Source organism: Folsomia candida, unplaced genomic scaffold (assembly GCF_002217175.1).
Source record: "Folsomia candida strain VU population unplaced genomic scaffold, ASM221717v1 Fcan01_Sc001, whole genome shotgun sequence".
NCBI classification, from domain to species: domain Eukaryota; kingdom Metazoa; phylum Arthropoda; class Collembola; order Entomobryomorpha; family Isotomidae; genus Folsomia; species Folsomia candida.
Window position 1 is genome coordinate 8,860,932 of NW_019091193.1, and position 14,156 is coordinate 8,875,087.

At 36.0% G+C, this 14,156-nt stretch overlaps 6 protein-coding genes across 12 annotated transcripts; 3 read left to right on the forward strand and 3 right to left on the reverse strand.

The window, feature by feature from the left end:
* Positions 1-1,674: 1,674 nt before the first annotated feature.
* Positions 1,675-3,891, reverse strand: LOC110841851 (dynein assembly factor 6, axonemal). Its single transcript, XM_022087552.2, has 4 exons — positions 3,110-3,891; positions 2,776-3,035; positions 2,517-2,687; positions 1,675-2,136 (listed from the first exon to the last, which is right to left on the reverse strand). Exons 1-4 carry the CDS (start codon positions 3,237-3,239, stop codon positions 2,050-2,052), a joined length of 648 nt encoding a protein of 215 aa, XP_021943244.1. The 5' UTR covers positions 3,240-3,891; the 3' UTR covers positions 1,675-2,049.
* A 146-nt stretch (positions 3,892-4,037) lies between these two features.
* LOC110857777 (lysine--tRNA ligase-like) lies at positions 4,038-7,725 on the forward strand. 2 transcript variants are annotated; one of them, XM_022106394.2, is made up of 12 exons: positions 4,038-4,216; positions 4,695-4,839; positions 5,120-5,476; positions 5,565-5,739; positions 5,814-5,974; positions 6,061-6,178; positions 6,268-6,312; positions 6,387-6,527; positions 6,608-6,864; positions 7,060-7,128; positions 7,201-7,344; positions 7,418-7,725. In XM_022106394.2, the coding sequence occupies exons 1-12, from the start codon at positions 4,182-4,184 to the stop codon at positions 7,523-7,525; spliced, it is 1,755 nt and encodes a 584-aa protein (XP_021962086.1). In that variant the 5' UTR covers positions 4,038-4,181; the 3' UTR covers positions 7,526-7,725. The 2 variants fall into 2 exon arrangements, with proteins under 2 accessions (XP_021962086.1, XP_035711691.1); XM_035855798.1 differs by lacking the exon at positions 4,038-4,216 and adding an exon at positions 4,275-4,543.
* On the reverse strand, positions 7,638-8,553 carry LOC110857865. Its single transcript, XM_022106482.2, has 3 exons — positions 8,412-8,553; positions 8,064-8,346; positions 7,638-7,968 (listed from the first exon to the last, which is right to left on the reverse strand). Exons 2-3 carry the CDS (start codon positions 8,341-8,343, stop codon positions 7,775-7,777), a joined length of 474 nt encoding a protein of 157 aa, XP_021962174.1. The 5' UTR covers positions 8,344-8,346; positions 8,412-8,553; the 3' UTR covers positions 7,638-7,774.
* LOC110857840 lies at positions 8,510-9,896 on the forward strand. Of its 3 annotated transcripts, none has more exons than XM_022106470.2 (5): positions 8,510-8,651; positions 8,883-9,048; positions 9,130-9,246; positions 9,335-9,396; positions 9,470-9,896. In XM_022106470.2, exons 1-5 carry the CDS (start codon positions 8,645-8,647, stop codon positions 9,607-9,609), a joined length of 492 nt encoding a protein of 163 aa, XP_021962162.1. In that variant the 5' UTR covers positions 8,510-8,644; the 3' UTR covers positions 9,610-9,896. The 3 variants fall into 3 exon arrangements, with proteins under 3 accessions (XP_021962162.1, XP_035711742.1, XP_021962146.1); XM_035855849.1 differs by having other exon boundaries at positions 8,608-8,720; XM_022106454.2 differs by lacking the exon at positions 8,510-8,651 and having other exon boundaries at positions 8,839-9,048.
* On the reverse strand, positions 9,816-11,469 carry LOC110857822 (deubiquitinase OTUD6B). 2 transcript variants are annotated; one of them, XM_022106443.2, is made up of 5 exons: positions 11,283-11,469; positions 11,064-11,199; positions 10,553-10,970; positions 10,257-10,461; positions 9,816-10,171 (listed from the first exon to the last, which is right to left on the reverse strand). In XM_022106443.2, exons 2-5 carry the CDS (start codon positions 11,173-11,175, stop codon positions 10,001-10,003), a joined length of 906 nt encoding a protein of 301 aa, XP_021962135.1. In that variant the 5' UTR covers positions 11,176-11,199; positions 11,283-11,469; the 3' UTR covers positions 9,816-10,000. The 2 variants fall into 2 exon arrangements, with proteins under 2 accessions (XP_021962135.1, XP_021962128.1); XM_022106436.2 differs by having other exon boundaries at positions 11,270-11,469.
* On the forward strand, positions 11,467-14,154 carry LOC110857787 (geranylgeranyl transferase type-2 subunit alpha). 3 transcript variants are annotated; one of them, XM_022106408.2, is made up of 9 exons: positions 11,467-11,631; positions 11,721-11,831; positions 11,917-12,041; positions 12,120-12,307; positions 12,393-12,659; positions 12,748-13,058; positions 13,138-13,222; positions 13,313-13,441; positions 13,517-14,154. In XM_022106408.2, the coding sequence occupies exons 1-9, from the start codon at positions 11,629-11,631 to the stop codon at positions 13,864-13,866; spliced, it is 1,569 nt and encodes a 522-aa protein (XP_021962100.1). In that variant the 5' UTR covers positions 11,467-11,628; the 3' UTR covers positions 13,867-14,154. The 3 variants fall into 3 exon arrangements, with proteins under 3 accessions (XP_021962100.1, XP_021962093.1, XP_021962106.1); XM_022106401.2 differs by having other exon boundaries at positions 11,917-12,307; positions 13,517-14,151; XM_022106414.2 differs by having other exon boundaries at positions 11,917-12,307; positions 12,748-12,953; positions 13,517-14,151.
* The last annotated feature ends 2 nt before the right edge of the window (positions 14,155-14,156 follow it).

Sequence of the window (14,156 nt, forward strand, 5' to 3'; positions counted from 1 at the left end):
CGTAATTTATGCATATATTCACGCATTAAATTGAAATGTACACCAATAAAGACATTTTTTGTAATATGATTCACTCCCTCGTGAAATGAGATAATGTATCAATACCAAAAGTAGGCCAAATTTATTGCAACCCGATAAAAAATAACCGTCCCATCATACGCATAGTTTTGGTGAAACCATATTTATGTTTTTGGCACGAAGAAGCTTGTCATTTAGCTAATTTTACTTTAGGGAACCATATTCTTTCAGTTATCCGAAGGCCCAAGGGAGATGTGGCATTTCCTTTACCCAAAGTGGCGAATGAGATGTGGTGGAATCCGATGGTACTTATTATAAGTTCTAAATATTTGATAAAATTAATGATGAATTTAATGAAAAATTTAATGAAAAACAATCCTTGAGTGTACAAATGTTCATTGAAACTTTACTCGCCTCGTATTGATTTCAACTAATCAATTTAGCATTTATCTGAAAATCGTCTGCACTGTGCAACGAATCATTTCTCACATCGCTTTGCGATAGTTTAACAGAGACCAAGTCAATCCGAAATGGGTTGTCTAAATATTTTCCAACAGTTTTCGACCTTCGATGCAAATCTGCCATAATTATGTGGTGCATCTGTTCTGTTGCACAAAACTGTGTTTGTATGAATGTGTATATATAATTTGTTCTGTTGACGACATTTACACTCATGTTTGACCACAAATTGGTCTTAATACCCTTGCTAAATGTCATCTTGTCCTGAATGATGAATGCTTCTGCGAGTGATAATGTCCCTGCCTAAAAAGGCAGACTGCATGTCTCTGCGTACAATTTATGCGGAACACGGTGTTTTGCAGTGGTCGTGGTTGGTGTCGATTATAATATTGCACACTTTTACATACACATATGTAAATACATATATCCAATATTCACATATACATACCTACGAAACCAAGTTTTCCTCTTCTTAGAAAGATGATTTTTTAATGAATCACGAGGCTTCCTGCCAAATATCCAACCCACTGTGTGTCCCATCCCATCCCATTAGACCATACTGAGCCGACATTTAAAGCATAGTATAAAAATATATAGGGACATGACGTCCTCATTGTAATCAATGATCATGAAAATGTAATTGATGCAGCGCTAATTCACAGACTGCACTCTTCAGAGTGCAAGAAGATTTCGTGGGAAGATACTCGCTGCTTGATTAGCACGAACAATATTGCCCATAATTAATTTACCATTTTTGGCTGTAAGTAAAACTGGTGCATTTGGTGTCAATAATGTCACGGTTGGTCAAGTGTAGTTTTTGGTGACCATATGTATATGAGGATCAAAGGATGAATGGCTTATTAGTTGATCACCTGAATTTAACGTTTTGGTCTGACAATTCATGTGAGACAGGGCTTATATGTAAATAAATATGTACATAGAATCGCCATCATGTCTGCTTGTTCAAAACACGATGCACATAGCTCAATCAATTGAAGTCAAATTCCTAAAATACGCTGAACCTGCAGTCTCAATGACAAGGTCTCGTCAAATCTGGTTTCTGGGACTCACCCTTTTGGTACGGGATAAGATATGAATGTCTGTCGAGCTGTGTCAACAGTTCTTGTTCTTAAATTCAGCTGAAACGTCTTTTGTATCGTGATTAGTTAGTCTCTTGTTAGATAATCAAATTAGATGCTACAACGTGCCAATCAAGATACAAAATTCTATTTTCATGTGTGTAATTAGCACGTCACATCAGATTTTTCGAAGCTTAAATTGCAGGGATTCGGAGGTCACATTGGTGCTAGCCCAGCCCATTATACGATTCAACAAGTGACGTTTGTGCAGCCCCTTTGGAGTTTTGGCTTGACATAAAGAAGAAATTCACGCATGTAACTTTACCCGTTTTACATAACCCGTCATAGTAAATTTATTCCATTATTTTTATTTATAAGCAAAAGATTTGTTATATTTATTTTGAAAATTTGTGTATTTATTGACTGTTAAACCAACCAACCTACAGAATAATATGCTACGTTTCGCTACAACAATAAAGGAGCACTGATTGCACTAAAAATTATATTCGTCGAATTCTCGAACGAGATGGAGAGTAATGACGAGTTTCTCTTTCTCATTGTCCCACTTTGCATTTCCAGCCTGCAAATGAAATCATACATTATTAGTGATTACGACATATGCCCTCGCTCATTTGAAATTACAATAAAAATTTGTAATTGGCATTTGGCTTGATGATGGAGAATTATTATTTGCAGTAACGTCATAAATAATCAAGTCCACTTTAAAGAGTTTAAGCCAGACATTTGGACGACGTGTGAAACATGACACATTTCTATATTACGTGATAAGTTATGATGATACTAAATAAAAAATGCTAATTTGGATGAAATTCTACAATGCACAATTGTAGAATTGTGTGTCAGAAAGACCAAGCACACAAAACATTATGAAATCAAGCCAAATAAATAATTGGGGGCTGAAGATTTGTGTTATATGGATAAAAAAGCAGTACTGCTAACCCGTGGGTCAATTCGATGAGGGAGATTGAGATACAAAAAGTGAATCGGTGACCGTAAGTCAATCGCTTGTTTCTTTAAGCTTAATTGAATCTGTTGAATATTATCTCCTGGAAGGTGAACTTCTACCACCAAGTTTTCGCAACTCGCAGTCCCTGGTGTTTTGTGTCCCATCTAAATAAAAATAATTTTAATTTTGCAGGCAATTTTATTTATTTGACAGGCAAAAAAAATTGCGTATTTATATTTTGAGATAAATTACATGAAGAAAGACATCTTCTGTAGTAACAGATTGACGATAGTGTGTTTCATAATTGGGTGTCTTGCGAGGATCATTTTGTATGGAAATATTGTCAATGCCAAAGTCTTCGTTGTCTTCAGTGATGCAATTTACTGCAGTTTTCAATGAGTTGGAGTCCCAAATCTCTTTGAGATTTTTCATGGTTTTAGGAATCACTTTTGCAGATGTGCTAGCATTAGCATCAGATTTTGACAGTTTTGAGGTTGCAATGTCACCCGGACCTGCACAAGGCATCATTATCTAACTTTAAATTAGATTTTAAATTAATTTGTTTAGAAAACTATTTAATCAAAACCTTTATTGCCCAACTTGGACTTGGGCTCTTCAGAATCACTGTCACTATTAGCGTCTTGATTTTTTTGACGTTCAGGGTCCACCTCGTCAAACATTTTCGCCAAGTCTTTAATATTGAATCTCAAATCCATTTTGAGGGATGTGAATTTATTTAGCGTACTGAATTTAATGCGACCGAAGACTTATTATGAAATCTAAATTTTCAGACACATGCCAAACCTTTATTAGTAGTATGCACTTCGGATAGCCAAAATTTACTCCTTAGTTACAAATGCTACAAGTTCTTAGAATTTGAAGCTTTTAGCATCAAAACGGTATACTCATGGTCGAGATGCCAGATTGTTGAATTTTAAATACATTGTATGTATTTGTCAAGAACTATGTAAAAAGCTGATCATGAGAGTTTAGTCAATATTCTAGTATCGATTATGCCATATTCTTGTCTTTTGACAGTTGAATTAATCTTATATTTATATACCTCCATTTATTTTAACCTTAACATAATTATAGGTAGGGCACGCATAATATAGATATTGCATATTACTCATTAACAAAAATTCTGTTACAAATGTAAACGACTGCCACTTTCACCACTTTGAGACATTCTCAATTTCCCCGTCTCATCTTTCCCACCGCCTGCTGTGCCTTTACAACAACTCTGTCTCATCTGACCTCATATTTCTCAAAATTGAGTCAGCCGTATCAACAATAACGTTAGGTGAATTAATTAATTCGAAACAGTCATCACAAACAATAGTAACACGAAGGAAGCGATTTTGCAAATAAAATGACGCAAGGTTTCCGTTTGTTGCTTCACACATCCAGCCCCATCTGGCCCACAGGCAGATTTGGAGGGTAAACTCGTTCCTCACTCAAATTCACGGCACACATTCTCATTGCACACGCGACTTCCGGAATTCGTGTGTTCTTGCCCGTCATCAGTTAGCTAATTGACAATTACTAAACATTACTGACTGGAACAGTTGGCAGTGTGAGCATATGGTCAGTTGGCGAAGTAATTGGTCTAACCAATTTGAATATTTAGTTTATCAAGTGAAAGTTGACGTAGAATTATGGCGGACACAGCTGGCGTAAAGGAATCTAAAAAGTAAGTCATTCCTTATCGACAAAGTGACAAAGCAGAGAACACATGACACAGTACAAATAAATAAAGGAAAATGGAGAATTTAGCTTATCTCACTTTATGAGCTGTTGCAAGGTTCGATTTTACAAAGATCTAAGACGGTAGAAGCAGGACAATTAAATTGTGATGACATAAATAATTAGAACTGCGGAATATGTTAGCCAGCTTGGCGAAAGCACTTTATGGAGGTGCTGCCAAGGCTGGACTAGGCTCAGATTTTTCTAAAGTGCATCAATCCTTTTGGAATTTTACAAGAATTCGAAACCTTTCTTGCACACCTCAAAATCTGAGGTAAGGAGCCTAGTCCATCTATATGTCGAATTTATTCATAATTTATATTAATGCTATAGTCGAGATCTGCTTGTCTTTGTTGAAACATTACCGTATGCAACTATCCAGACGAGTTAAATTTACTTAAATATAATGTGGTTTCTGATTGCAGTGAGTTGAAGCGAAGACAAAAGGGCGAACAGAAGGCCAGGGAAAAGGCCGAGAAAGAAAAGCAGAAATTAGCCGAGGATGCTGCGAATGATAAGAAACCCGTTGCAAATAAACCAAAGGAAAATGAAGAGGAAATATCACCAAATGTAAGCATGTTATGAACTCAAATTCTTACTGCGAGCCAGAGTCACCGAAATGTTATCATAATGCCGTCTTGGTGCTAAAGGTCTCGCAAATAAACCGGCCACATTTTATGCCCTGAATTTCTTGTCATGCAATTCAGACACACATGTTGCGACAATTTTTTCACCCAAATTGAATCGAATGAAATATGCATAATATTCTAGGCATTTCTAGGATGGTGTTACAATACTTACTAATAATAATGTTAATTTTATGTTGTCATATTTCTCTTTTCATGTGCAGGAGTATTATAAACTGCGACTTCAAACCTTGCAACAACTAAAAGATGGAGGAATAAATCCATATCCTCACAAGTTTCATGTTTCCACGTCTCTCACCGAGTTCATTAACAAATACAACCATTTAAAAGAGGGTGACATTTTGGAGGACGTTACACTTTCTCTAGCTGGTCGGATTCATGCGATTCGAGAATCTGGAGCAAAGCTGAGATTCTTTGACGTTCGAGGAGAAGGAGTTAAAATGCAAATTATGGCGAATGCAAAGTATTTCAATAATACCGAGCAATTTGAAGAAGCCATGGATAAAATTAAGCGAGGTGACATTGTTGGTTTTACTGGACATCCTGCCAAAACCAAGAAGGTAACAGTAGTCCTCATATCGAAATGCACCTAAATTGCTGTGTGTACTTGTTATAGTTGTAATTTTCGATCTACTTTAATTTTTCCAGGGAGAATTGTCTTTGATTCCTACAGATTTTAAAATTCTTACTCCATGCCTTCATATGCTTCCTCATTTGCATTACGGGGTGAAAGATCAAGAGACTCGATATCGTAAGCGCTACTTAGATCTGATAATTAACCAGGAGATCAGGAACAAGTTTATTATCCGTTCCCAAATTATTTGTAAGTTTTTATTGGGTTTGTATTATTAGTGAGTGATAAGGTGTCTTACGTACCACTGTTTTGCAATATTTCAGCATACGTGCGCAAATTTTTTGATAATATGGGCTTTCTGGAAGTGGAGACGCCGATGATGAATATGGTTGCCGGTGGGGCAACAGCGAAACCTTTCATAACTCACCACAATGAACTAGATATAGATTTGTATATGCGAGTAGCACCAGAATTGTACCTTAAGGTAGTTTTTTTAACTACGTTTTTTCTATGGTACGAAAGATACGTGCCATATATAGACTCTTAATATTATTGTATTTTTTGTTGCAGATGTTGGTAGTTGGTGGATTCGATAGGGTTTATGAAATTGGTCGCAACTTTAGGAATGAAGGCATTGATTTGACACATAATCCAGAGTTTACAATGTGCGAATTTTATATGGCTTACGGTAAGTATGTAATAAGTACATTTAAGATTGCATTATCTACGTGAATGGCTGGACTTGACTGTCAATAAAGAATGTGTGTTGTACTCTAGCTGACTACAACGATGTAATGGAAATAACAGAGTCTTTGCTCTCCGGTAAATTAATTTGTTTGATACATACATTAAACACGATTCACCATTAAGCCTGTATTTCAAATTTAACCATACAGGTCTTATAAAGTCAATTTACGGAGGCTATAAAATTACAATTCATCCAGAAGAAGGACAGGAGGTTGAAATTGATTTCACGCCACCATTTAGAAGATTTCGTATGCTTCCTGATTTGGAGAAAGCTACTGGTTCATCTTTAGGTAGGTAGTAGTGAGTAACATTTTAACGTAATTTATATAGGTGAAGATTGGCAATTGTAAGTGAAATCAATATGACATAGGTTCGTACGAAAATTTGGGATCACCGGAATCCCTCAAACAGCTCAATGAACTTTGTGAAAAGCATGGTGTTGAATGTCCTCCACCCAAGACGGCTTCCAGAATGTTGGATAGGCTAGTGGGACACTTTCTTGAAGAACAGTGTATCAGTCCTACATTTATAATTGATCATCCACAAATCATGAGCCCACTGGCCAAGTACCATCGGTCAGAAAAGGGTTTAACGGAAAGATTTGAATTGTTTGTATACAAGCGAGAGGTAAGTATTGACTGGGAACTGGTTAAGGGTGATGGAATTTCTGCCCGCCAAAAACACGTGCCCATTTGATTAACATTGCGAGCGGGCTGAAATTCAAATCAAATCCATCACCCTTAACCAGTTCCCAGTCAATAGCTGCGAAACTGATTCCTTATATTAACTTGTATATGAAATACATAAATCTCACTTCCTTAGGTCTGTAACGCATATACCGAATTAAACGACCCTGTTATCCAACGCAGTAGATTTGAACAACAAGCGAGAGTAAGGCCTTGGAAAAACACAAATTTCTCATTAAGCTCTTTCAAATTAATTAAAATATGAATATGTGAATAGGACAAAGCCGCAGGTGACGACGAAGCACAAATGGTTGATGAAAACTTTTGTACTGCTTTGGAATACGGACTTCCTCCAACCGGTGGATGGGGCATGGGAATTGACCGATTGGCCATGCTACTCACTGATTCGCATAATATTAAGGTGATACATTCTCCAAAGGTTATTGATTACCAAAATTTTGGTTCACGTGATTTAGTTCTTTTTTGAAATTTAGGAAGTGTTATTATTCCCTGCAATGCGTCCTCAATGTCCTGATGATAACAATCCTCTAAACAAGCAAAACTCTGGCGATGGAACTGCGCCATCATCTACCAAATCCTAAAACACACAATTGACAGTATAATGTGAATTGGTATAGTAATAATACGGTTTAGTAATATATATGCTCTACTCACTGATATGCAAATAGTTTGTATTTGAATTAACACCACTGGTTGATTTTCAATCCGAACATTTTCGTACGGTATTTATTCCATTGTTATACAAATTGTTGAAGTTGAAATACACATACTTAATTTGAAATACTGAGAAATACATTTATGAAAATTCTTACTTGCATGAAATCTTATCATCAGTAATAATATTTGCTCACTCTCTTTCCTTTGCCTGCATAATTTCCTGCCAGCGTATCCTCATCTGATTTGTATGGCAATTTTTTGACAAAACCAATGGAACGAAGTGCTTCACGAACTCTCGAGACATCTGTCTCATCAGTCCAGTCATACGTGTAGACGCAAATCACAGCTTGTGAAATATTTCCACGTTCTATGTCAATTATTTTTCAGTTTAACAATGAATACATAGCTTGATATATTGTCTTGATATGAGTTGTATGAAAATGTTCTTTTATTTATATGTACCTTGCTTATCCTTCATGGTGGATACTTTAGCCAAGAATCCCAGTTCACCTGTTGTAACTGCTTTCTTGACCTTTTCCCAAGTCTCGTCAATTGTGTCCATGTTGTCGAAAATGAGCCATTTTCCACATTTTGTATTTTCTTGTTCGCGATCCGGTCTTCGATTATTCATGTTGGTTCGATTAACTGCCCAGATCCAGTATTCATCTTTCACCTCGGAAGGGTTTCCTATCTCCAACAATCCAACATACCTGTCCTCCTCTGATAACGGGGCCGAAGCCATCGTCTGAAAATATCATACTTATACATGCAGTGACATTTTCGTTTTCCAAGTCAAATTTTCCAACTCACCGAATAAACCCGATTCTACGAGATTGTCCCGCTAAAGTAAACACCTGAATTGGGAGATACACCAAAATCCACCAAAATAGCTTGAGTAGGTTGAAATTGAACTGATGCTATTCGTTATGAAGATTGCGTGAGAACGAAGAATTTGAGACAAGTAGCAGTATTTCCGAAAGGGTATTCTGTAGCATAAAGCGTGAGACTGGATCTGGAGAGGAGAAATCACCTGCGAATAAGAAATGAAAGGTTGCATAGTTGCATGTACTTACATACTTTCTACTTTCTCCGGCAGTAAAATCCTCTCTCGAGACTCTCGTACTAAATATTTCATTTAACTTTTAATTTTTGATCTTGTAGCAGTTGGTGTATATTTCCAACTCTTTTGGAAATCTGCATAAAACTTACATAATATTCAGCACAAGGAATAGGAACACGGAATTTTTTCGAATTTGAAAATAATAATGTCTTCCTCCTCAGACTCTGGGTTGGATGAGCAGGCCGAAGAATGTGCTCACTGGCATCCCTTTATCACCTTCAGACCCCTTACGAGACAAAATCTGCTTCACTTTTATCTGCCCCTCGGTGGGTCCCTGGCCTACAGCCTACTCAGCGTCCACATCGTTAAGCCCAGCTTATTCAAGAGGTGGGTCGTTTTCAAAGGTTTTGAATAGGATAATATCTTTGCCACTATAAATGACACTAATTTTGGCGTATTACATTGCAGGATTTCTCCTGCAGACCCTACAAACGTACTCTTAACCGGTAGCCTTGCTGGGGCTTGTCTTTACATTTACGACAGAAAACATCTCAAGAGCTTAGGGAAACAAAAGGTTGGATTTAGGTAATTAATAAGTTTTATATACATAAAATGTAGATTTTGAACAATTCGAATATGCATGTTAATATACTTTCTCACTTATTGTGAACAGTGTTTTCGCCGCTGGAATGTTTAATTTGGGCTCTTTACTAATTTGGGCAATGATTCGTGCAGGTAAATATAATAAACTGCGGATTTTTACATGTAGGGTATGCATATAAAATGACAAATGCTTCAAAATTTGTAGCCACGACCAATAAGGATACAACAGTACAAGTTGCTAGAGTTGGCTTAGCACTTGGATCTTCGATCTTATTAGCAAAAACGGGAATTAGCTACCTGCAAGCAATTGATGACCAAACTAGAGAGTCCAGCCCACCTAAATAAATTAGTTAGCTTCAAGAACAAAAATAACAAAAAAATTACGTGATTTTAGTTCTATATGTAATATATGAGATGTAAAATTATAATGTGGACCCATTTCCTTTAGACAATGTACATAGTCTTCAAGTATCATGCTCTTCTCGAATGTACATACATATATACAAATAACAAATTTTAATAGTTTAAAGCACGTCATATTAGTCAGTTGGTGATGTTTAGCTCAATTTGCATTTAGTTTATTTTTAATTCTTACATCGCGAACTGTGAAATAAAATGTTGCTGCCACTGTACAAATAATAGAAGCAAGATGACTTACGACGATAACTGAAAAATTCCGTTAATCAATCCGAGTAATTCACGAGGACCAGAGACCAGACCATTAATTAATTGTATACTATTTGACGACAGGTTTTGTGGAATTGTAATGTTCTCCCAATTGGTATCGATGCCGATGATACGTCAAGGTCAATTCTTTTTTGGAGAAATTTTCCCCGAAAGTGACTGGAACTCCTTCAGCCTGAAGGACTTTAATAGGACGCTCCAAAATTAGGGACAATATGCGGACCTATAATGTACATATTAAGGGTGAAGATTATCACAATACCGTACTGGGTTTGAATAACTTTGCATGGCATAAATTATGCACATACCTCCAACTGTCCACCCCACGCAGGAGTATTTTCCAGTTTATCACAGTAAACAAGAAAACCCTCGTCTGAAGTGTATTCTTCCTCCATGAACATGATAAATTCATCTTTATGATCTATTAAATACTTTGCTGTCAAACTCCTAAGTTCTTGCGCTTCCATGCTGTCCCCAAATCGCTGTAGTTGTTCCTTCACCGCATTATATAAGCTAAATCAAAAAGAATAAATATATAATAATTATCATACACGATCCGCTAGCACCAAATCAACTAACAAATAAGTAGCAAGCATGCACATACCAGTTTCCGTCGGGGTCAACATCAACAATGTTCAAGTTGAGATCATTCATAATTTTTACAAAGGCATCGTCCTCTGCCTTCATCTGAGAATTTTCCAAGAGCACGAAGGATTCGGCATCTATCCTTTTTTTCTTTTCTTTCTCGTCAACCTCTTTCTTTTCACGTCGTCTCCTAGCTCGCGACATTTTTCCGTCCTGCTCATTCTTTGTACAAGACGACGTGTCGTGAATAGTCTCTTCTACCACGGTTTCTGGAATCTTAGATGTTGGGAGGTCCAATTTTCCTGGAAGAAAGGCAGTCAACTCAGCTTTATGCCTGGCATCCAGTTCAGCTTCCAATTTAACAATCTCTTCAGCCAATTCCTTTTTCTTCTTTTTATCTTTTTGGTTCACATTTTTCTTCATGCTTTGAATTGTCCCTAAAACCAAATCAAGCTAAATTTTATTTTTTCATTTCATCAACGACTCACTATCCAGTGTAAATTAGTTGATAAATAACAATAAAAGTTTACCTTGTAAATCTCGTTTCTCTTTTCGGTGCCTGCGTATGATAGCTTCTTCAGGGCTAAGAGGGGTTTCGGCAGGGACATTGATGAAGTCGCAATCATCATCTTCAGCCAACATAGTGACAGCTTACGATACGATTAGCTAAATACAATGAGATATAATTCTAATAAGATAACTTCAAAATTCAAAATAGGAGTTAAATATTACTTACAAAAATCACTCACAGTTAATGACAATTGCAAAATTGGTCTGCACCCACCACACCACGCACGTGGTAACAATTTTAGTTAATATTATTAACTTAATATTTAATGATAGTTATGTCACTATATGTTGTGCTTGAATTGTGTCGAAAATCTGGAATCGCAGCTGACGAGTGCGTGTGAGGCGTATTGAGATTGGCACAACTGGCAGCTGTTTTTATTATTTGCAGCATCATTCGCACTTTGGTTTTTATTTGTTTTGTTTTTTACGGAAAATAGGAAACTGTTTGCAATTTTCCAGTCGATCCGGACAAATAACTTATACGTTCAACGTATTCAAGAAATCTTTGACAACAACTCATCAAAAATGGTAAGTGACTTGTGAAATGACACGTAAGACATATAATTTGCATGACTAATTATAAATTATAATGATAATGGTATGATTGCACCACATAGCACGGCCGACAAAGGGTGGAACTATCCCCAGAGGAAGAGGCCAAGAAACAAAAGGAACGCGAGGCGAAAGTGGCTGCTTATCAGTTTGCTATGAAAAAGATAATTGAAAAGGTAAGTGCATGAGTATCAGCTAAATTTACTGTTATATGTACGTATGATGAGTGTAAAATGTTTTCTTAAATTCCTTTGTATTTAGAGGTCTAAAGGAGAATTGGATTCTCAAATGCTTTCAATTACTGGCCAAGTTTTGGCTGCAAACCCTGATATTTCTACCTTATGGAACATTCGTAAAGATACTTTGGAGAAACTGAAGAAAGCAGAGTATGATTTAATCTGTATATTATACATACTTAACCCAATACCTAATTCAGTCAATTCACAAGAAGCATTATATTTTAGCTTATCCGACTTTATGGATACCGTTGTTCCAAAGGAGTTGGAGTTTTCTGCATTTTGTTTAAAAAGCAATCCAAAGTCTTACGGAGCATGGTATCATCGTTGCTGGCTTATGAAGGAGACTGAATTTGCAAGAGTGGAAGAAGAGCTTAATCATTGTTCCAAATTTTTAACATATGATGACCGGAATTGTAATATTTAAATATACTGCGATTTTATGAAAATGTGATTCAAGTTGTGCTGCAGTTATACAATGATACTTATTACATATTTTAGTTCACGGGTGGGATTACCGAAGATTTCTGCTAGATAACTGCTCGTTGGTGACATTTGAAGAAGAGCTACAATTTTCAACAGATAAAATATCTTCAAACTTTTCAAACTTCTCATCGTGGCATTTGCGGTCAAAAATATTGCCACATTTGTCCAAAGATTACTTGGAAGAGGAATTAGAATTAATTAGAAATGCTGCATTTACTGACCCAAAGGACCAATCTTCATGGTTGTACCATTTATGGTTATTAAAATCTCAGCTGAAAAAGGGTGAGTTTAAAAAGTTACGACTAATCTGTTCGAATTCAATAAAAACTCATTGAATCAATTAAGTGATTTTTTTCTCTTGATTCAACAGATGCTCCACAGTTGAGGGTTCTTCAGGTTTCAAAAGTCCATGTAATTGCTTGCTTTAATGTTCCTGTTCCAATGCCTTCCATGGATGACATCCGTATCGAGATACCTGGAATCATTTGGAAAAGTCCTTTAAATTCAGGTCGTTCAAAGCTTTGGATAGCAAATACCCCTGCTGATGCCATTAAGGATTCAGATGTTCAAGTTTCGGTATCAGGCAAATACATCAAAGAATTATTTAGCTCGGATTCAATGGGTATAGAATTAGATAAACTGCATGGAAAATTTGATTCATATTTTGATGAAGATACCAAGGTGTGATTTTGATTTTAAAATTATCTATTAATTTTTTTTTATTAACATGATATAATTCGTATCTTGTTCTCAATCTTAGCCAAAGACACCTGCATTCGACAAGTTGTTACGCGAAGAACTGGCGTGGGTTGAAGAATTACACGAACTTGAACCGGAAATCAAATGTAAGAAATTATCTAGGTTATGTATTCAACAAAATATCAGTATACATTTCCTAGTGAAAAAGTATGAAATGATATGAAACTTTTGTGTAGGGCCTATATACACTGCAATGACGTTATTGCGTATGATAAATTTCGTCGAATTTAAGCCACAGATTACGGAATACTTGGACAAACTACAGAAAATTGATCCCAAGAGAACCAATTATTACAATGACTTGAGTAAGCAATCTAAAAAGTTTCATAAATAATTAAATTTGCCTGAATCCGCAATAAATTTTATAATGTGTATTACAGGGTCCAAGTTTGTTATCGAATGGATTTTACTCGATAAAGCAAAAGTAGATGAGGAGATTGTAGACTTGAGTGGACTAGAATTAACATCAATATATTACCCTGAACGGTTTTGTTATCATCGAGTCATTGACTGTTCAAGAAATAAGCTAAAAAATGCAGCGTCACTGGCATCGTTTGTTAATTGTCACATGTTAGACATTAGCAACAATCAAATTCCGGTTAACTTGACTTTGGTGAAAGTACTACAAGGTTTATTACCTAACTTAAAATGTATCAAGTCTTCAGGGAACCAAGGATTCGGTGTTTCAATGTTTTCAAAAGAATTTGCAGACTCCGTAAAAATTGTATAAGTTAAAGTTACGGTATGATGATATTAAGCAAATTGTTTTTTTTATATGTTAATGACTTGTATAACAAGTAGAATATCAAAGTACAGCGCATGCAGTGATAGATGTGTATCTCTTGTTATTTCGTATTTATGTGGTACGTGCAAACATATATTAAATTAGTTGACATTCAAAAATTCCCTTATTACTCTTGTGGTCCAAACAGTGTTTTACGATTGTCAATCAGTCAATTACCAATATATATTGATAAGATAACAAAATAAAGTTATTTTTCATTATCGACCTTTATACTG